We start from the raw sequence: 22,553 nt of genomic DNA, 5'->3' as shown, positions 1-22,553 counted from the left end.
TAGAAGGAGAGGAGCGAATCGGAGCGCGCGGACCGGCACGAGGAAGGACGAGACACAGCGCTTTGTGAAGAACAGCAGCAAGAAGCGAAGGGGACAGGAGGAGGGAGGAAGAGGACAAGGAGAGGAAGAAAAAAAAAAAAAGAGAGGAGGGGGAAACAGGAAACGCGATCACTTTCAGCTGCAGCGGTCCGTGTCGCAGCATGGGCAATGCACCATCTCAAGGCATGTCAACCTTATCTTCATGCATACTTGTGTAGCGGGTTTTGTTTTTTTTTTCCTGTCCTCCTGTCACACTCTGTGGAAAGCAGAGGATGCGGGGGGGTGGGGCTGAGGGCTCGCGGGGAGCAGCATCACTTGGAGGAGAGTGATGCTGAGAGGCAGCATCGCTCAGTGGGATGCAGGCGGGGTGTGAGAGATGCTGGGAGATGTTTTGGAGGGCTGGGGTTGTGGAGCGCGAGTGCCATCAATGGAGCAGGTGGTGCTGGTGGGTGTGGCCTTGTGTGTGTGTGTGTGAGTGAGTGAGAGGGTGGAGAGAGGGGTGGGGGGAACCATGGAGTGGGATTTTTGTCATGTGTGTAATTGAGCGCACAGTGCTGATTGTGTGTTGCAGTTGCACCTGTCAACCACATGGGTGACCTCTGGGAAGTGAAGAGCTCCAAGCTCTGTGTGTGTGTGTGTGTGTGTGTGTGTGTGTGTGTTCGTATGAACCATGCCAAGTGAGGACATTTTGGCTGGTCCTCACATCTTTTAAGGGCTTTTCTTTGGGTGGTTAAGACCTGGTTTTAGGGTCAGGGTTAAGGGTTAGGCACTTAGGTCAGGGGCTTCTATGAGGGTCCTCACCATGAATGAAGTGTAAACCTGTGTGTGTGTGTGTGTGTGCGCATTTGTTATCTCTTCAGGGCCTTTTTTTGGGCATAAACACTGACCTTGCCAGGACCTGTCGTCCTCATGGAGACCAAAACCTTGTCCCAATGAGGCAGAACCTCTTTTGTCCAAGGCTCTGGTTAAGTTCAGAGCTAAGATTTGACACTGTAGTTAGGTTCATGTCAGGGGTAAGGCATTAACTGGTAAATGGAAAGTTAAGGGTAAGGCTAACCCAGATTACTGGAAGTAAGAATGATAATCCTTAAAAGAATAGCTGCGTGTGTGTGAGATGATCAGATAGAGATGAAGCAGTGAGGAAAGAGCCAGCTGTGTATAAAATAATGATTTGATTTGAGTGAATGGGGGATGGTACTGTGTAAATGGATGATTGGGTGGGTCAATTCCTTCCTAAGATGCTCTGTGTTCCCTGCAGGCCTTTCTCTCTCTCTTTTATCAATCCCTTTATCTTTCTTTTCATCTTCCTCCTGTCCTCCCTGTCACCCTCTTTCCAGCCTGAAAATGCAATACATATACAAGTGAACTGAAGGTTTCTGCTTCCTGGTGAGAAGCAGGTGTGGTTTATGTTTGAGTTTGAGTTTGAGAGTACAGTATTTAATTCTGCATGCAGTATTCTGAGATTCAAGGAGAGAGAGTGCAAAATTTTAAAAGGCAGATCATAAGGAAGGAGTAGAAGAGGGCACGGTGGTTAACGTAACAAGGAATAAGCTGGGGAAATATATTCTTCATGCAGGTTCAAACACTTGTGGGATTTAAATGTTTCTTTGACAGTTAATAGAAGGAAAGTGGTCGGTCTCACGATGCAGAGGAATAAAGGGGAGAAAAGGGATATACAAGAGAAACCGGCTCAGGGAATTCATCCACCTTGTTCTCCCTCCTTTTTTCCCTCTTCCTCCTCCTTCCTCACCTTCAGCTCTCGTGTCACCCAGGGACAGACTGCTAGATATAGTGGGGGAGAAGGGGAGGAAGCGAGACATGAGACAAAGTGAGAGGACGTGAAAGACAGGCGCAAGAATGAAGGGAAGTTTGAAACAGCCGAGGACAAAAAAGGGGTTGGCTCGTAGATGGACAGGTAAGTTGAGATGCCGACGTCTCACAGAAAAGAAAAACAATGGTCCTAACGAGGGCTTTACTTGTAATGATTGCGAGGGCTGAGCAGCGGAATAGTAAACAGCTCTGTAAACTATGGAAAACTGATGTGTTTTTAGTGGGTGACCTTTAGGATTTTTTATATCTGTGAAAGTTGATGTTTGAATATGTGGCAGATGCTTTTATTGGTATTTGAAAGCATGTAGGGAATCAGTGTGAGGCTCATGTAAAGGTGAGATAAAGCCCTGACACCAGTGAGAGGTCTGAGTGTTTTGCTTTGTTGTAGTTTCTTTGCTTTGTCGGTGTAAAATGCTGTCTGCAGTCGATGTCTGTTTAAGATGGTTTGTTATGGATTGAAACATATGAGAACGGTCAATACGCTTCTTTCCTATAGAAGAAGTCTGCACAGGAAATATTGTGACACAATTTTCTTCCTCATCAGTGTAACAACGGTTCAATATGTATCGATATAACGTTAATGCAATTATGTGCAAACAATTTGACATACAGCACATAATTGCTCGTAAATGTTTTGGCCCAGATTTATGAAAGGTTTATTGTTTTTTGTCCCTAAGGAAATGTAAAACCACAAGTAATGTTGTTTTTTTGTTTTTTGTACTGAAGATCAGTATTTAATCTTTAATTATCAGGCATTTTATTGCAATATTTGTTGATATTGACAAGGGCTGAAACAATGACTCGATGCTTAGTCGATTACTGAATGAATTGTCAACTATTTTGAGGGTTTTTTTCATTACTAAAACACGTTTTCTGATTTTTCAGCTTCTTAAATGTAAATATTTTCAATATTTAACTGGTTAACCGGGACAATAATCAACATCAATCGATAATGAACATAATTGTTAGTTGCAGCTGATTTGACACTTTTTTGTGATATTTGTAGCTGAGCGGAATTATTCAGGACTTATCTTTGCTAAGCTTGCCAGTAAAGAAGTATGGCATAACATTTGGGTATAAGCGATCACAGCAAATAGATGCACATATATATATATATATAAGCCCATTACAGAGTTGTACAAGTCCACAGTGTGAGGCTAAACCGTGAAGAATAGATTACACGGTGTTGAGCATTAAAGCCCAGAATTAGGCTGCTGAAGAGTGCATGCTTTTTCATGACGTTGTGTGGAGGCGCGATTGATCCAGGTAGTTTCTTTGCCTCCATGTTGTGTGTCGTATGCTCGGCTGAGGTTTACGTCGACTCACATGTCTGTCATATCTGCTGATCCCCTCTTGTGAGGCAAATCCGGGACCGTGTTGAGGAGGTCCCCGCTGTGACTGAGATGCTGCTGTGCTGCATGTTGGAGTGACACTACGCCGTGTGAAACGGGGAAAAAATATTAGACATGGCAAGGCCGCATGTGGCGCTGTGGTGAATAATAACACGGTATGAAACCAAATCCAGTCGGTCTGAGGCGGAAAGTGTGAGGATCTGGGTCACAGAGGCACAACCCAGGTACAGGAAATATTACAGCGATATTTTTGCGAGGCGATAGTAAATCACTTTTGAAACTGAGTAGATACCAATTTTTGTCCCTGATTCAATACAAATATCACAACCTGTTGTACCGACAAATACAATATCAGTCCGATTTAGTCCTTTACCTATTTAACAGGTCCTTGAAATCCTTAAATGTGTGTGAATTTGGCCTTTGAGGTAAATGTCCTCCCTGTTTGTTACTACGCCACCTACTGTTCCCTGCATTGCTTGATGAATGTATACTAGGCCTACGCAGAACATACCGAGTCAAGTCGTAATTACTCTCGGTGTTGTGGACACTGTCCACTGTCTCTCTCCATGCAAGCCAATGAGTAATGAGCAAGAGAGAGCAAATGACGACATGATCCCTGGGAAATAAAAACATCCAACATCTGTCTCCGCAGAGAGAATCACAAAGACGGGCTTGCCCCAAGATCTCAAGGACAAACGCTTGTCCAGATGCAGAGCGTGCCGCAAATCGATAAAAGTGGACGCCATGGGCGAAGTGGCTCTTACAAGTTGCCCTCCCGTCCTGTCAGCACATTCGGCCTCTGAATTTGAGGGAACGGGTCCCGGAGCCAAGTTCAATCGCAGCTGACGTAAGGCGAAAGACGGGCAGTACGTAACCCTACCCAGAGAAAAACATGTAAAGTCCGCACAGAAGAGCTGAACTGGGATGAAACTGCATGTACATACTAGAAGAGTTTGGATGTGGGAGGATGAGTATTTGTGACCTTCAGTCACATGTTTCTCCGCTAATATTATGATTCATACCCCCTGCAAAGTGCCGATGACCAAACTAGTGTGAGCTTCACATAAACACAATGCTTTTTAATAGTAGAGTACCTTTCTTTTGTTTGTTTGTCAGAGCAGCTGAGCTCCTCTGGTCTGTTTACCAGCTCTTTTCATTTCAGAAGACAAGAGTGAAAAACAACGGACAGGTGGACTGTGCTGTGTCACGTCATTATGCCTGTTGGATATTTATCTAAAATGCAAGAAAACTTCAAATGATCCACATTAGATTTGTGCCTTTGTTTATTTTATTCATCCACGGATCATTTCACAAGCATTATGATTTTTTTCATTTATTTTTTTTATTCCAAATGTTTATCACCAAATCAACAGTTGCTCGGAGCTTTTAAGCATCTGTTATTGGCAGCGGAGTGCAGTCAGGCGCGCGCGCGTGTGTGTGTGTGTTCACGGAGTCATTGTTTTGTACTTAATGCACCTGCTTATTCCCCCCGCTCTGTGCCACACAAAGCCCCAGCGATGCTGCGCCGCGATTGGCTGACGGTGATGCAATGTTTCGTGGCGGAGGAGCTGCATGTTCTGAGGGCATTTCCAATGTAATTGACCCTGCTGGGAATGGTGTTGCCAGCGTTGTACTGATGTTAAAGTTAATCAGCCAAACACAATATTAACACGACATACAGACTTACAGTCACTCCACATATTCTGGGGCACAACCTTTCATGCGTAAATGGGGCTTAGCACATAATGACTGTGTGATGGGGGGAATGCCAGACTTCTGTGTCCAACCCAGCAAGCTGTGTCTTATATTAGTTTTGTTTCATGCAGCGTCCTTGTCATGGCAGTTTGTAAACGTGCCAGGGCTCGGGCTCACATACTGTACTGTACGGACAACCACATGCGTGTGTGCAAATGATGTGCTTCTGCATTAGCACACAAAGGGACATTTGTATACGAGCAGCATTTGGATATCGATCAACGCGTGCGTATAACGATTCTGTAAAAGGAGCCGAGACTGAAAACTCTGCATTTTCTCAGGTTTCATGTTCTTGGCGAGGTTTCCTTGATTCCAGCAGAGGTTTGCAAGTGAACAATCTTTGTGAATGGCTCTGCTTTTTTTTCTTTTTTTCCTCCCCTCCAGAGGCTTGCGATCTATATGATGAGTCTCTTGCAGCAGCCACAGTGATACAGTAAGCTCTCAAGGTCATCAAAGATTCAAGAGTATAAATATTACATGCATTTGTCAAAACCCATGCTACATTTGTGTTGTGTGCATGGCGGCAGGGACTTGATGTGAACCGTCAATGCAGATTTTGTGTCAAACTTCAGTAGCGAGGTGGAGAAACTAGTCTTGTAAATTCTGATAAAAATGGGACCTTTGCAGAGAAAAAACAGATTCATTTGATTTTGTTGTCAGGAAGTAGGGGTGGGTCAAAATATCGATTTGGTGATATGACGTCGTCGTTCCTCCTCATGTGCAATATGATAATTGATACGCCAGGGCAGATATCCATATTTTAATGAATAAATGAAGGCGCTCTAAAGTAAAACAGTCACTACCGGTTTCACCTGCCGGGCGTCGCTACTTCATGTCTCCTCACGGCGGTGCTGCTCAAATGAATGACGGAAACTTGGGTGGAAGTTACTCGGTTGCAGAAGAGGGAGTATACGGTGTTCTCTTTGTTGTGAATAAATGAAGAAACTTGCACTTAAACTTAACTTTCCATAGACGCTTTGTCTTCAGTTACACAGATATCGTAATGATTGTCTTGCAATATATTGATTATCACAGAATTGTTGCATCGTGATATTATTGGTATCGTGGACCATGTATTGAATATCGTATCGTATGTATTGTAACTTAACGTATCATAAAGCAACGCAACGCAATGTATCGTATCGTAACATAATGTAACGTATCGTAACGCAACGTAACGTAGCCTAACTTATGGTATCATTTCGTATGATTCGTAATATTTATTTTTTAATAAAAAATTTAATGTTTTATTAACATTCATGTGGTCGTGGTCGAGTTCAGTGATGTGAAGGATACAGAGAATACTAGTTTAAGATCATTGCAAGTGCCTCACCCTATGTTTTGTGTACATAAATCAAATGAGATTGTTAGTTGGAAATCAAAAAAGACAAAAAAAAAAAAAGACGAATAAAATGAACCCACAGCAGCCGCGTACACCATGAAACCTGATGTATGTGCTGTGTGGGTCCTTCAGGCAAGTATTTACTTCATAATTTTCACCTCTCACAAAGCTCTTGTTGGTCCACAGTGATGTTGGCAAAGTCCTGCTGCCCTAATGTGCTGCTTGAAAGCTCCGGCTCGTGGGTCATAAAAAAACAACTTGTTGTGTGTTAAAGTGTTCTGTAGCGAGACACAACAAAATGGACTCTAAATCAAAAGTATAGCTCTTTGTGCTGACGGAGAGACCAAGTGGCCCAGAGCTGCTTTTGTGCTGGGGTGAAAAAAAGGTCCATATTCGCAAGTGGTCTTGAAATGCAATGACAATAATGAGAATAACTCATCTTGGCATGACGGTTCACTTTTTCTGTTTGGAGGCTGTTTGGCACACACCAACAATCAAAGAGGCTGTGGACTTCGAAGACAGCATCTGTTTGCTGGTTTACTGTCAGCTTTACAGTGCAGATTAATGTTATTCAAATTCATCAAATCTGTGGTCATTGTTTTTCCTGTTGGATCATGAAGGAAAATATTTAAAATATTTAAAGTATTAATAGATGTACGCTGCTGATGAGTAGATAGTGATACATAACAAGTATTTTTTGTTTTGGCTTTCCCGTCTCACATATTAGATTAGATTTTGCAGAGGGTTTTTTTTAATGCTGGAAGCTCTCCCTGACGCAACCCTCCCATTTATCAGGGTTTGGGTTTGGCACTCGGAGTGATGCAGCGTTCCCCCCCTCCCTGTGAATTAAGAGCAGGCATCTGAAACTCAAATAGTCTGGGGGCCACTGAGCATCAAGTGAAATCATTTTAAGCAACTGTGTGGTGGGGGTGGGAGATATGACCTTAAAATGATATAACGATAAGCTATACTGATATAATAAATAATGATATTACTAAACATTATTTGTATAGCACCTTTCATGCAAGGATTGCAGCTCAAAGTGCTTCACTTCAATGAAAGGAAAATAAAATGTTTAAAAAGCAAATAGAACAATAAAACACAACACAGGGTGGAATAAAAAGAAAAAGTTTTAAGTCTAAAAGTAAAAACCCCTGTTTTCACTTTGAGATAAAACAAAATATGCAAATAATACAGTACAATTCAACACATGGTGGAATAAAATCATCAATGAGGATCAATGGGGTCTGTTGGTCTGTCTTACCACCTTATGTTTACCAGACCAGATTGAGACATTTATTTATGAACCCGTGATCATTTTAACATTGACGTTCATGTGCTTCATTTGCTTCCTTGACGGGAAAGACATTCGAACTGAAACGTCTGAGCAGCAAATATGACTTAACAGCCAGTTAGTTTAGCATTAAAATATCCAGTAAACAACCGTTTACTTTTAATACCAGTTAATTTAGCATTTAAAAACCGAGGTAGTTATCCCAGCCCTGTCTCCCGAGAGCATCTCTTAAGCTCACTAATTGCCACCTAATATCATGTTTGTTAAAATAGCTGTTAGATTGTTTTCTTTTTTCCTTCTCTGTGCTAAGATAACCAGCAAGTGGCTTCACGTAGTTACACCAGACAGGAACGTGACCACAGTCTTCCCATTTAACACATGAAGAGTGGATGTGGACCTCATTTAACAACCTTAGTTGGACAAAGTGCTGCACAGGTGCAACAAATACAGAGCAAAGACAACATGTCGAGGTATGTAATATAATATAATATAGTAAGAAATAGAGTTGTTTAGCTAAGGAGAAGAGGCGTGTTTTCAGGAGGGACTGAAAAGGCTTGATCACCTCTGGTTTTACACTCTGTTCTTGGACCATCCAAGAGCAACTGATTTGAAGCTCTCTCTCTCGGAGGAATAAATGTTAAAGTGAATGTTGACAGTCCTTGAAAATGTAACCAGAAAACACTCAGGTTTAAGGAGGTTGTTGTTGTCGTGTCCGAATGTTTTCCCACAAACTTTCGGCACTGAAGAAAAGAAAAGTCCAGTTGTTCCAGTGACCTTTGGATAGCTATCATAACAGACACCTTAGGTTTGAGCACGCTGTGTTTAAGAGCAGTCTTAATGGGTTAAAAGAAGGGAATAAAGGTGAATGGAGATAATGTAGGGTATGCATTAGTGTGTCACACAGACCTTTCAGGCCTTCCTGTCACCCAGTGATGGTCTCTTCTGGTTGCATAAACAAAAGGGTGCTGACCAAACTTGCACTAGGATTCTCTGCGTCTACAATATCTGCATTATCCTGTTCTTGTGAAACAAAAAAGTCCATATGAGTTTCACCTTGTGTTTTAGTTGTACCCAAAATAGCAGCAGTGCCTACACCTCTTGTTTGTAACGTTCAGCAGAAATGGGGCACATGGTGTCACATTAAAATATCCCCGCTTCCCTCCCTGCACGGGACAGCAGGAGTCTAAACATAGGAGATGCAGATCATGTTGCACCGCTCTAATCCCCACAGAGGTTGTGTTTTGTTCCGCGGACATGTTTTTGCTGTTATCATGAAACATTAAATGCCGCAGGTGCAAGTGAACGCTTACAAGAGCCTGGAACAAGTTGAACTGCGTCTCTCGCACGCTTTGCCAGAGTGGGATGGAGTGCTTTTCATGCAAGGGACATTTCAAATACTTGATATATTTTAAATACTCAATTCTGGCAACCGAGTTACTTCACAAACGGTGCTGAACTTAAGCAGTTGAGATGCTTGAAAGAATGCGATAGTTACTCATGAAATGAAAGTGGGAGGGAAATGGAAAAAACAGTTTTCTCATTCCTTCATCTCGCTGCACTTTCTGCTTTTATTCCTCGGTATCAGGAACAAAGCCGGTAGAGGGGACAGTTGAGAGCAGATTGGTCTCTTTCTGGACCGGACTGGTCCTTATAGATTTCTTCACAATCTCCCGCTCCAGAATAGAGGGTGAATCATGAAACTGCAACGAGAGATCATGGAGCCCTTTGCAAAGTATCAGATACACTGATCGGCCAATCAATGGTTTGTACTTTCTTTTCACTTAACATTTAAACATACACCAGATTTACTTTCAGAGGTGTTACGACCAATCTGTTAAATGACTCGTGTTTCTGTTCTTTTGCTCTTCTTCTTCTTCAAGTGCAAAAGTCCCTGTTTTCTGTCCTTTGAGGACAAGTTTCCCCTCCTCATTTTCCCTAATGTACAGGTAATGACTTGCAGCGGTCTGAAAAAGCACACGCAGACAATTTAAAGCGATGGATTTTCCTTTACGGACACCGCTGTGACTACAAACATTGCATATGAAATTCTCAGAAGAGTCCAAAAATCGCTGTCATGAGCTATTAGAGCAGTGAGTATGAAAAGGTCAGATCTGTTTTCCCCTGAGATGGACCGGTATCTTTCTGGTTCATCTGATGCTGCCCATGTTTTGCGTCTCCCGATCAATTTGCAGGGTGGCGTCCTTCTTATTTACAACATACATATATATATATATATGTATAGCACATGGCTTATGAAACATAACCCAGCCAGTGTTCAATAGGATCAACATGGGCAGCAGAGAGAAGCACACGGTGCACAGAATGTGTTTTCTGAATTGTACTGAGCAATAGGTGGAAAGAGTGAGAGGAAAATGGCGGTGCTTGAATCAACTCGACGTGTTCTCCAGGTTTTCTTTTGTGTGGCGCTCACTCGGTTGTTGTTGTTGTTGTTGTTGCCGGTGCTGGTGAGTCACTCATTGTTCATCATTTTAGCAGCAAGGAGAGGATGTAATGGATGTCAGTGTGATGTTTGACCTTGTTCAGTAACAGTCGGGAGCTCAGTTGGGGAGTCGGGGTTGTAATCAGCGGCAGAGCCGGGGTTTTGGCCTGTAGGTTACAACAAGGTGCAGGTTGTCATGGTGAAATATGTTCCCTCTTTTTTATTTTGGACTCTCTTGTTGTTTCGCAACCTTTATCAGGTCTTTTTTTTTGTTCAGATTATTGATAATTGTTGTGGTGCCTCACTGCAGGAAGCTTCATGGTTCAGATGCTGGTTCCCTCCCCTTGGTTGTGTGGGTTTTTCCTGCAGGTACTGCAGCTTCCTCTCTCTGTTCAAGATTCAAGACTGTGCAGATTGGTGTTTGGTTAATTAAATATGAGCGTCTTGTAATTAGTTGGTGAACCTGTCCAGACTAGTGTGCCTTACCTTTCTCCAGTGTTAGCTGAAATAGGCTCTCCCTAAGATAGCGGATGCATGGACCGTTGTTGTTGTTGTCAAAGTCTAACCACCTTAATTTGGCATCTCAGCGTGATGACATTTGCTATTTGGCACTAAACACAGTTTCTATTAGTTTTACAGCCCCATTTATTTAAATAAATAAATATATCATGGTCTGTCCCTGATGTTGTGCCATTCAGTGCATTTTACTGGCAAACTGAAATGTTTGACCTTCTGCCGGAGCATGTGTCTGAGGACTTGTTATTTAGATCATCCTCTGGGGACCCACCGGAGCCATATATTTGGAAATCACTGCATGCATGCACACGAAATAACAGACACCTTAGGTTTAGAGAAGCTCATGCGTTCATCCCTCCCACAGTTACTAGGAAACAGGCGGCTCACACAGCCGGCTGTGGAGAATGTGGAGTTGCAGCAACGGAGCAGACCAGCAGTGATTATTAGAAGTGAGGATCCATGGATTAAGGCTGCACACACAAAAAAAAAAAATGCATGAAATAATGTCCTCAAATATGTTGACAACAGATCACATATTATCTCCCCCTTCTGTACTTCACAGCCACACACAGAGCATCTTCTTGCTCGTGGGTTTGGTGAAATTCTTTCGCCTGAAAACATCACCGTCTCAGTGTCTGACATTGTAAATTGGTGAAACCCTCTGGCGTGACAAATGTGTCCGCTCCCCTAATGACGCCTTCACACTGATAAACAACGCGTTACACTCATTCAGCATGCATGTTGTGCCGCGCCGCCATACATCAAACAACTGCTTTTCCAGCAGGAGTTTGGAAAATAAGCACAGCGTCCTGACCTTGTAATCCTTCTTTACTGCTGTAAAGAAGGATTGTGCTGCTGTGGATTTGACTGCCTTTATTGTGTGTACAGGCAAATCTAAAGGTAAAGGTTTTTGACACAGAGGTGAGTGCGGTAGTTTGGCTCACTCCACCTGCTCCATTTGGTTTAGCAGATGTGTGGGGGTTTTTTTTTATTGGCACTGGCTGGTGTTTCATCTTTTCTTTCCTTTTTCATTCTGCCTGTGGACACACCAGGGTGCCAAAGGCCATCATGGTAAAATATCACCTGCACCTTGAAGACAGAATCCAGTAGGGCCGAACGATTTTATATAAATATCTAAATTGCGTGTAACATTCGTGCAGCTCCGTGAGAAACATAGACGTTTTCTTCAGTCTAACATATGACGATGTGTATAGGTTTAGGACAAATTCATCATGATAATCAGGCCGTCTGCATGTATTTTGATTTTATGGCTGTAGAATTGTCAACAAAATGTTCAATGAGTGAGTGCTTCTTTCTTTACAAGATAACTTTCACTTTCAATATTTGGCAGTTATTCAATCGTTTAGGAATTACGGTACTGAGAAGCTGACGCCACAAACGTGTGACATCTTGTGTGATTGGACGGTCGTTCCGCGGAAGTCCTGAGCTCCCATGGGCACAAAGCTCTATTTATCTGCTTTTCCGGTATCCATCCATGAGGGTCGAGGGGGCGGGGTCACACCCTGGACAGATCGCCAGGCTTTGAAATGGTCTCTGAGTTACAGTAATGATGGTAACGGAAGGTTCTAGAAATATTGTGCCTTCTTGCCATATTGCCATTTTCGATCAATTGTTCAGCCCCAGTAGGGCTCCAACTAGTCATTATTTTCATAATCGATGAATCTGTTGATGGTGTAGTCAGTCATGAGCTTGACTTAGCTAAGTGTTGCTTGGGGAGCCTCAGTGAGAGACTCCAGAGTCGCAGCGAGGTTCGTGCAGCCCAGTCCGCTCCCTCCCACTACCAAAAAAAGATGCTTCACTGACGGAAAAGAGGACACAGAAAGGTCAGCGCCTGTCATTTAGACCCTTTATTATGCATTGAGTTAAATATTGCCTGGCAAGCATTGATGGATTATGTCACACCGTGGCCCCCACCCCAAGTCACTCGTCTCAAGGCTGTTTTGAGGACAATTTGCAAGTCATTGTGTGTCTCCTTGCATCTTTTAGTAGATATTGTATCTATGTTTTTAGTATCTCAGCAACACTTTGAGGTTATTCCGGCTCTGTTTTTGTTTATTTGTGTGTCTTTGGCGTCTTTATGCATCTCCTAAAGTGACGACACAGCTTCCTATTCTCGTTCATTAATCTGTTGAAGCAGCAGTGTCATTTCAATGCCGTCAGAGATGGGATTTTTATTATCTTTTTATTCTTTTTAAAATGGCCTCCCGGGCCATTTGGGTTGTGATGGCTTCGGGTTGCGCGGCCAGTGTTTGGGCATCCGATCATTTCACCACCGTCATCTCAAGGATTTCTTAAACAATCAGACGTGTCACTGACACTCTGAAACAAAGCTTCAAATATTCATACCTTCACAGAATTATTAATGCACCGTGAGCTCTTGGGGGTGAGTTTGAATTTTACTGGTTTCATTAAACACATTTTTCTCACAGCTGTTTCTCAGATGTGAAAACGGTTGCACAGGCCACTGTGGACTTTTCTCTCTTTGCTTTGTGTCCTCCGCGGTATCGTCTTTGAAACCGCACAGCTGCTTTCTTTTTGTCCCCTCTCGACTTTTTTGCGATGTGTCAAGTGCAACTGGAGAACATTCGAACCACATTTAAATTGGAGATCATTCCTGGCTAATAATTATGCGCGGTGCATTTTATACTGTAACACTTTTGGCCTAACTTTGAATTGTAGACTAATGCTTCCGAGAGAATAAAGTAGCAGACACATTAGGCGTGAGGTACTTAATAAATGCTGACTCTTGGCTGAGTCCAGCACAAATTGACAAATTCGTTGTAGCTCACTGGGTTATCATTGACTGTCCCAGTGTTTGTCACAGCACAGTGCTTGTTATAATGTAATCGTATAGGTAATCGATGTCAAGTATGGTGATGAGATTTTCGAGGACACAGAGTTGTCGCGTCCTCGCAGCTTTTGCAGAGTGTCTTCGTTTGAAGATCTGTTCTCGTGTGTGTTTGTGTGTTGTAGCATGTTCACCACAGAAAAAGTGGATCGCACAGCATGCAAATGTGGTGTGTAGGAGAGAGTTTGCACCATGTGCAGGCACAAAGAGGCTCTCACGGGTCTTATAGCGTGCTTCTTCACGGCACTCCAGTGTCCTGACTGTAAAACAGCCGACTTTTGACATATTAGGTCATAAAAGGAGACGTTACCTTAAGGTTTTTGATACCTTTTCAGATGTTATCATCATTTGACTCAATGCTTATCAATTTAGGAGGATAATATTAATCACTATTACTCAAAAGATTTACACGTTGCTGGTCGTTTACACTTTGCCTCCATATTGGGGCCGATTTTTCTTTCTGCATTTATTTTCTGGTCTATTTTTTGGTCCGTGCCCCCAAGTGTGAGAGGGATGGGGAGTATATGAGTGTAAGTGTGTGCTATGTGTGTGTCTGTCCCTCTTCTGCTATTTGTGATAATGACAGCCGGCTGCGTTTGAATGATTCATAGCTGAATACTAATGAGACATGCTGCAGATGTCTCGCGGAAGCCAAGCTGTGCCCTTTAGGTGTCAGTCAGTCCTGAGAAACACCGGTCACCCGCACATCTCACTCTCATCAGCCCAAACCAACCAACCAAACCCCCGCACCTTGCACCCCATTACGGAAAAAAATACAACCAAGTCATGCTGCAAGTTTTTCATTTTCTACTCGTTCGGGGCTTAATTTAACCTTTCCAACTTTGTGTGTTGTTATGGTAATGTGTGACACTCGCACAATGCTCACGCGATTGAAAGCAATATGAGGACCAGATTAAAATAGATTAATCATTGCAGCCGGAGCGATGCAGTAGATGAGTTATTTGGGCAGGCGGTACGACAAGAACTTACTGGAGAAGGTCACAGGAAGAACATCGGCGTTGTGCAACTGAGTGAGTCAACAGAAATTGTCTGTCTAATAACAATAAGAAGCAGCATTGGCCTTTAAAATGGGTCCCGTTGCTCTCCATGTCTGCCTTTGCTCTCACTTTTCTTCTTTTGTCTTAATGGTCATATATACCGGATGCTGCCTGAGCATAGTATGACTCAGTATTGATTTCCCTTCGTTCTGCTGTGTCGGTGGGTGTTTGACGCAGGAGTTTAGAGACACTCGGAGCATTCGCTGTTTGCCCTTTCTTCCGTTTCTCCATCCACGCTCTGGTCCGTCCCATCCGCACGGCACCAGATGGACCGGCGTGATTATTCTCTGTAGAGCAGCAGGATAGACCAGAGTCTCAGCAGGGTTTTCTTTTTAAATTGTGAAGAAAACATCCTCGTCATTGATTCCAGTGCGCCTTGGAAAACATTACACACATTACACAGTTTGAAAATGTGGAAACTTCACATTTGACTCATGGATGTAAAACTGCTTCTCGAGAGTGGAAGTGAGTTTAAACCAAGAGCATGTTTAAAGTGCTGTTTACAGCTATATAAGTCAGGATCAGCACATTCTCAGAGCCTCAAGATGGAGGCTATAGAGTGTAGCATATGCATGTGCATATGCAGGCAGGCACCACACTGTGCATAAAACACACACACAGTACTCATGCTTATTCATTCTCATTTTATAACATTTTATCATTTGGAGGATTTCTTATCTTTCTTTATTAGAGTTCTCAACGGGTCGGGCCGGGACGTCAGGCTTCATTTTTTTCCGCTTATAAAACACATTTCTTGCAGGTTGTAAACGATATGTTGTTTGTTGTGAATCATTGCTGTTCACCTGTGGTGGAGAGTAAATCTGGCTGCCAGCTTGATGGAGGGGGGCCGACCTGACGCCGCTGCGTGCGTAAACCCTGACCCTGACCAGAGTATTAATTGACATAATTGACGTCATGCTGTATTGACGATGACCGTAAGGTAGCGACTGAGTCCTTAGGAAAATGTTAAATGATGTTAAATGATGTTAAGTAGGCTCAATTTTGTTGTCAATTTCTCAAATATTGAAATATAAACAGATTTATTCTCTTATTTTTGCAACTTGTGGTGTTGCCCCCTGCTGGTCATTCAATGTCTCAGTCGCGTTTGCATTGGAACCTGGATAGTACAAGTGGTCATAGAGGATTTGGGTACATGAGCAGACTCTTTATAAAGAGTCAAAAAGAGCTAAAGCGTCCTGACAAAAAATCCTGGAGAAAAAAAAAAAGTGATTGGATGATCTTTTTACAGTTTTCTACTAAGGATGGATTTTTTTTTGTTGTTGCAGATACTCAGTATATGTAGAGTCGACATGTTCTCCTGCCAAGAACTGTTTTGTAGCATTTACAGCCAACATTTTTTTCCCCCTGCTGCTATGTTTCGCTCTTATAACGCACAATAACTTTCACCAACTTTCCAAGCTTTTCCACCCTCATAATGAGGCAACCAACATTAATGAATTCCAATCTGCGATCCATCTCTGCAGACCACGTAAGTGGAAGCTTGTCAGTGTCGTTCCCCAGAGCATCTGTTGTAAATCGGTATAAGTGCAATTAAGAGATACTGGGCTTTGACACCTGCATCTGCTTTTTTCTCGCTTGTATTGAGTTTGTATTTTACTCTGTGTGGAGATCAATTCCCATTTGCCCCGCTCACAATTCCAGGCTCCGCTGTGCCAGGTTGCTTCGTCAGTATCACGATCATCACTTTACTCGTTCTTCTCTTAGACATAATTACTTTAATTGGACTGAAGCTAAAACGGCGATTTTGTGGTGACTAAAAGGAGATGAGAGCCATTTGGCAGAGTTGCTCTGAAAATCCTCTGTTTTCACTCAGATGTATGAATAGGTCCAAGAGGTTGCGCCTATGTATGTCTGCATATTATTTTGGGGATTACAGAGGGTAATTGAGTGTCTTTCTGTAGATCTGACAGCAGGAGGCTTTTTGCTGTAGCCATTTTGTGCATATGTGCAGAGCTGGGATGTTTCCGTGCTTCTTCTACCCCCACCTCTCTTATTGCCTGTCACTGGCTGCTGGAAATGTAATTCGCTGTGCACTACAATTCATGTGTCAGGACAGAGATGTGTTTACTATAAATCTGGCTCGGTGGTCAAATCATTACAGTCACATTGATTTTAATCACTTTCATTGGAGAATCTCTGGCAGATTTCTGCTTTTGTATTCACCCCAGTGCTGTAGAAAAGCAGGTCTGTGGTTACATTACAGCATCATCAGCCTGTATTATTGATCTGCAGCCTTCTCTATTAAAACCAGACAAGGATGTGCTATTATTATAATAACCAAGACTTATTGAAGAGGCTTGTCTGTGCTTCTGTTATGCGAGGGGAGGACATGACGTTGGTAAATCTTTTCATTCCTGTAAAAATCCAGAGCTGAGGGGACAAAAAAGTATAGATAGTCCCTTATATAAAGACACAACTGTGACATCCAGATATATCAGCTGCAGATCTATCAATAACATCGCTGTGTTAAAGTACCAAACCAAACACAGTCTACGGTGTTTACCGAAGGCAAGCTATTTACATCGATTTCATACTCCGCTTTCCTGAGGCATTTAGCCCACTAAAGCCAAAGTGATGCTTGGTTTCTCAAGAACATTTCCACTCACCACAGAGGTGGATATAGATTTGCACTGGCTGTTATCAGACAGCAAGTCTATTCCTCTCGGCAGTTACGTGCCCATTGTCTGGCTTGTCCTGCTTTCTCTCGTGCACTCGCCTTAACATAAGCATATATGTTTGTGACCCACTAGCCTTGCTCCGTGCACCAGTCCCCGGGCCCTTTTTCTGTCATTAAAAGCAAAGCAGTTTTATCATCTGAGTCAGCTCGTCTGTGTGTGTGTGTGTGTGTGTGTCTGTGGATCTCACAAAGTGTTATCGCGAGTTTCCAGCCAAAACAGTTTCAGTCCTTTTCACACCCGGTGCCCACATTGTGTAGGTAGCAAATGCAAAGTGCGTCCGTAGGTGTGTTGGTCTTAAAATGAGGTGTGGCTGAGTGTTTTGTTGGCGCTTTGCTATACTGAGGCGGCAGAAAGCCGCTGCACCATTGACAAATAAAATCCTGGTCTAAAGTCAACAGCACAGTATTTCAATGGGGGATTAAAATGCACCTACATAGATGGATTCACAAGGCACGTACACTCCAATCCTTCCTCATCAGCCAAGAAGCACATACCGATATGTCAGTGAAGGTTCTTGCTACAACCACAGGTTATCTACATCTGTCTCCTCATCTGTCTGTTTCATATTAGGTACCTCACAGTAGGTGTATGTAAAGGGAGATCAATCTTTTTGTTTTGTTTTTGAATTCATCATTTTCTCACAATATGGCAGCCAATCTTGCACGTTACGCTCGTAGTATATCACCCTCATAACGCTGCGACTTGCTGGGCAGAAAAATGAGCAGATAATTGGTTATGATTGCCATGAGAAGCGGTGCGTTTGGATTTAAATGATTATGTTTCACATTTAACTTGTTTTTAGTTCAATTTTTATTTATTTGCTTCGACAATAAAGGTGGAAAATGGTCTCTTTTTTTTTTTACTGTTTAGAGAAGCAGAAAATGTTGTAAAGGGTGTTTGTCCTGCAGCATAGTATCTACATTTTGCTGGTCATTGTGTTTCATAGCAAATTACGTCACCTCCATAAGATATAAAGTTCATATTTTATGATTTCCTGTGCAGTCTACGTAATGCTTGAATATAAATCTGTGTAAGAAGAAGATAGTTGAACTGAGTGTCCTTCTGACGTCGTCTTTCTCCTCCTTGGCATCCATAACGTTGCCTTTATTCCTCGTTCTTGCTCTGTCTTTTACCTCTCCCTCCACCTCTAAACTTTAATGTCACCCATGCACAAACTTCGGAACAATGGCGCGCACATCGTTACAGGGTGGAGCGGCTCTTGACTGAGCAATTCTGGTAGCACCTTGGCCCCGCTAGCGCTGTCTCTGCAATCACGCTCCCACCGAGGGCGGCCTTTTCATCTCGAGCCTTTCACAGAAATCTTTCAGATGAAGAAAGCGAGTGATGGAACGGGCGAGATCAAGGGAGAGAGAAAGTGCAGAGGAAAGGAGAGGGGAAGTGCTTCGGCAGCCTCCAGCGCTTGTCTCCCTTCTTGTCTTTGAATAGGCACGCTGCTCATGAAGAGCGCAGATGTTGAATGTATAGATGAAGTAGTGGGGTGTGTTTGTGTGTTTGTGTGTGTCTGTGTGTGTGTGTGTATATGCACTCTCATTGTGTGTGCTCACTGTGTAAACAGTTAGCCGTCCTGTTTAGGCCTCTGCTACATCAGTGTCTCTTATAACCATGACCGCTGAGGCGTAAAGTTATTGTGGGAGGAGAATGTGTCGTGGATAGCGTTACAGTGCAGTGCATTAAAGTACAGCACTGAGATGCATCACTGAGTTAGCTCCAGCTGACGAAGGCTGATCACGTGGATAGCGGGAAGTTTGCTGGCTGGTACAGGTGGGAGATGTACGGCGAGGACTACCAGGTGTTTGTGTCTGATGGCCAGACAGTTGGGCCGGTGTGGGTGTTGGGACCCGGACGTCCTGCTGCAGGAGGTAAGCAAGCATGTGTCGCCGCAGGGATCCATTTCACTCACGATCGGGTGCCACCAGCTTGTTTTGAAATGTTACCACTTGAAATATACACTCCAGAAACCTTCACCTGTTTGATCTTCAGGAGAATTCTGCGCTCAGTAGGTCTTTCTTCTTTTTTTTTTTCCACCAAAAACTTTGGTCTTTCTTTGCCACTGTCATGTTTGTTAGTTTTTGCTTTGTGTAGCATTTATCTAAAACAAACAACTGGCATGCTGTGTTGCCTCTCATAAATCATTTAGGCCTACTTTGTCTGCCAAGTGGAGCCTGGGAGAACATTTCACGCAATGAGTGTGACACATTTTTTGCTTCCGCATTCTCTTTGCTCCTGTGTTTCGTGGCCCCCTCTGCCTCTGTCGTTTCTGCAGGATTGTGTGTAAATGTGACGTGGTCTGTCTTCCATGCTTTGGCAACGGCGAGATCATTTCATGTCCGTGAGAATATTTTTGACGCTTGAATAGAATTGAGGAGAGGCTGTAAAAATCCGAGCTGTGATTGATCATTGGAGAAGGGATGGGGAAGGGATGTACAACTCCCCGTTTTCCTCCCCTTCATTTTTAAGTCACCATCTGCCTCCCTTTCTCTCAAAGGCCTATATTAGACAGGCAGGGAGGCTAATTAGCCTGTTCCATCCCATTCAGAATGTTCAAAAGACCTTGAAGTGAATAGAAAAGTGCTGCATTGAGTACTGACATGTGGCAGAAGAAATGAGAAAACTATTGTGTCACCCTCTACCATCACAATGATCAATATGACAAATGTCAGAGAAAGTTACAAACTCATGTCACTTAATGTGCCTCTCTCCGTTAAGCCCTGAGTTATTCTTCCACCTGAGTGTCCAAAGACATCTGCTATGGTCCAGGTCACATAAATGTCATCATCTGCCAATGTCTGCAGTGATCCACACGGACACTTTCCAGTCCAGTTCGTGGCAAGTTATTTTTGGTCTACACAATAAAGAACTTGGTAACCTTGGACGATTGCTCAAGGTGATGGCGATGAGGTCATGGTGTACAACACTTCAAGAATACAAGGAAATACAGATTCCTGGATTGGAATGTTAGATCGAGTAAGGACACGGCAACATGAAAACATGACCCAGACCCTGGTCTCTCTACCATATGCGTAGTCTTTCTGTTTGCAGGGTGAGCTTCAGCAGGAAGTAAGAACTCCGTTTCAGTGGAAGTCTCTGGGAAAGTTGGGGAGGTAATGGTGTCACTTTTGTAAACCATGTTCTCATTTAGGGCCCGGGTTTGTGACCTGGTCGGAACAAGGGACTTTCTGCATGGAGTTTCCATGTTCTCCCCGTGTGTACAGGTTTTTTCCCACAGTCCAAACACATGCAGATTTGGGGATTAGGCAAATTGGACCATAGGTGTGAGAGTGACAGTGGCCCTGTGATGGACTGGTGACCTGTCCCACCTTTATGCCCTATGTCAACTGGGATTGGCACCATTGCACATCTGTGAACCTCTGGTTACAGAAAGTACCAGTGAAATCTCAAGGCTTCAAAATGGGAGTTTGTTGGGCACCCGCTAGACCAGGGGTGTCAAACTCATTTCAGTTCCAGGGCCACATAAGGCAGAATTTGATCTCAAGTGGGCCGAACCAGTAAAATAATAGCATAATAACATATAGAGAAATTTTAGATTTCTATTGGGACAGATTGGGATATTGATAAATATAGCATTTTATAGAAATTTTAATTAAAAAAAATCATCATGCGGGCCAGATTGGACCCTCTGGTGGGCTGGTTCTGGCCCACGGGCCGTACGTTTGACACCCCTGCGCTAGACTATGTCCCTTATAGTCTGTGCTCTATACATTGATGAATAAAGATGTGAATTTTAGTGCAGCCACATATGAATCGCTGTGACTGCTAGATTTGAACCACTATATTCTGGGCGCACAGGGAGGAAGTATGATGGTAATGATTTCCACCTCTGCGGCACGACAATCAGACGCTGATAATTAGTTCTGCCATTATAGCACTCTCAATCAAGCGGAATTCTCTGCAGCTATGAGCTGTGATTTCAGACAGTGTGGATGTGTGTATGTGCACTGGTGTGACACTTCTGACTATTTTGTCAGATTATGACTATGACAATCATTAATCCTGATTATCAGCCTTGAGTATTCTAGTTCTACCAACTATCTAAAATCTTGTTAAATGAAACAATCTATTTTTTTTACTATGAAACTGGCACAGCTGAGGAAACGTGTTTTCACACATCATAACAGTGATGTAAAACATATTGCGCAGGCCTCAGTTTTGCTAGTTTATTTTTGAACAATTAAGGAAACAATTGCCTCGGTTAACTGTCAGTCATCATCTGGGTGACAGACAGAGCGATGTCCCTTTTGTTCGTTCAACAAAGTGGAGCAGGGCAGGGAAAAAAATGAGATGGATGTGGGAGACGGTGAGAAGGATGGCAGGAGTGTGCACGATTGAGATAAGCAACAGAAAGACGGGGAGCCAGGCAGAAGTCCTCTCCCACACACTGGGACCCCAGAGATATCTCCCACAGAAGCCGTGAAGCTCACTGCAGTTGCACTGTCACGCAAGGACATGTGAAGGACACCGAGGCAGGGAGAGACAGAGAGCCGAGCATGGCAGCAGGCGCTCAAAATGAGCAGGAGAGACAAAGAAAAAAAAAGAAAGAGACACCTTCCATGGAATGATATCACTGTTAGCTCATGTCCTCCATCATAAAAACCTATTATCACCGAGTTCAGAGGACAATTTGAAAAGTAATACCGTCGTCTTTTTTACAAACCTGAACAAAAGCACCGTGCTCTAATTCAGCAGTAGGTCTGTATAGTATTAGACTCTCTGCTTGGATTATGGCTCTTAAATGTCGTGTGCTGTGCCATAGGGCTGCAACTAACTAATATTTTCATAATCGATTTTTCCACAAACAATTTGAATGATTTCTTTGATTTGTGGAGCAAAGAATCCCCCCCCCAAAACAAACCCGATTATCAATAGTTATTGTTTAACATCTAATTGTCGAAGCCCTTGTGTGTCGCACTAAACTGGCACAAATATATGTCCTTCCTCTCCTTAACTGTGTGTCTGTAGTGAAGCTGGACTATCTCCTCCTGAAAGAAAATCAAATACTGTGCTTGTCATTACCATAATATTGATGTTGCATTGAATTCCACAATATTTAAAAAAGCATTAAAGGTGATGCTCGAGTGGCGTTAATGGCACACGTTTAATAGTCCATAAAAAAAACGGAGACATCCAAGTCTACAAAATAACGCCGGCCACAAATAAGATTTATTTTTTTGTCACTTTAAACAAACAAAACTCATCATTCCACTGCAGTCGATAAAATGTTCCACTTCCCATTCTCCCCGACTATCAGAGGGCAGCACTCTATAATCTTTCACCAACAAGTGACAAATGATTTTACCGTAACAGACAAAAGAAAACGTCC

At 43.0% G+C, this 22,553-nt stretch overlaps 1 protein-coding gene across 10 annotated transcripts in view; it reads left to right on the top strand.

Moving 5' to 3' along the window:
* The first annotated feature begins 865 nt into the window (after positions 1-865).
* Positions 866-22,553, top strand: part of si:ch211-278a6.1 (SRC kinase signaling inhibitor 1) — a 106,401-nt gene continuing 84,713 nt past the window's right edge. For all 10 annotated transcript variants that reach the window (XM_044050614.1, XM_044050613.1, XM_044050611.1 and 7 more), the window contains exon 1: positions 866-1,954. In XM_044050614.1, the coding sequence (XP_043906549.1) occupies positions 1,897-1,954 (58 nt within the window). In that variant the 5' untranslated portion in view covers positions 866-1,896. The remainder of the gene's footprint in view (positions 1,955-22,553) is intronic.

Source organism: Solea senegalensis, linkage group LG19 (genome assembly GCF_019176455.1).
Source record: "Solea senegalensis isolate Sse05_10M linkage group LG19, IFAPA_SoseM_1, whole genome shotgun sequence".
In the NCBI taxonomy this organism is placed as follows: Eukaryota; Metazoa; Chordata; class Actinopteri; order Pleuronectiformes; family Soleidae; genus Solea; species Solea senegalensis.
Note: the sequence above shows the minus strand (reverse complement) of the source record. Positions and strands in the feature narration are given on the sequence as shown.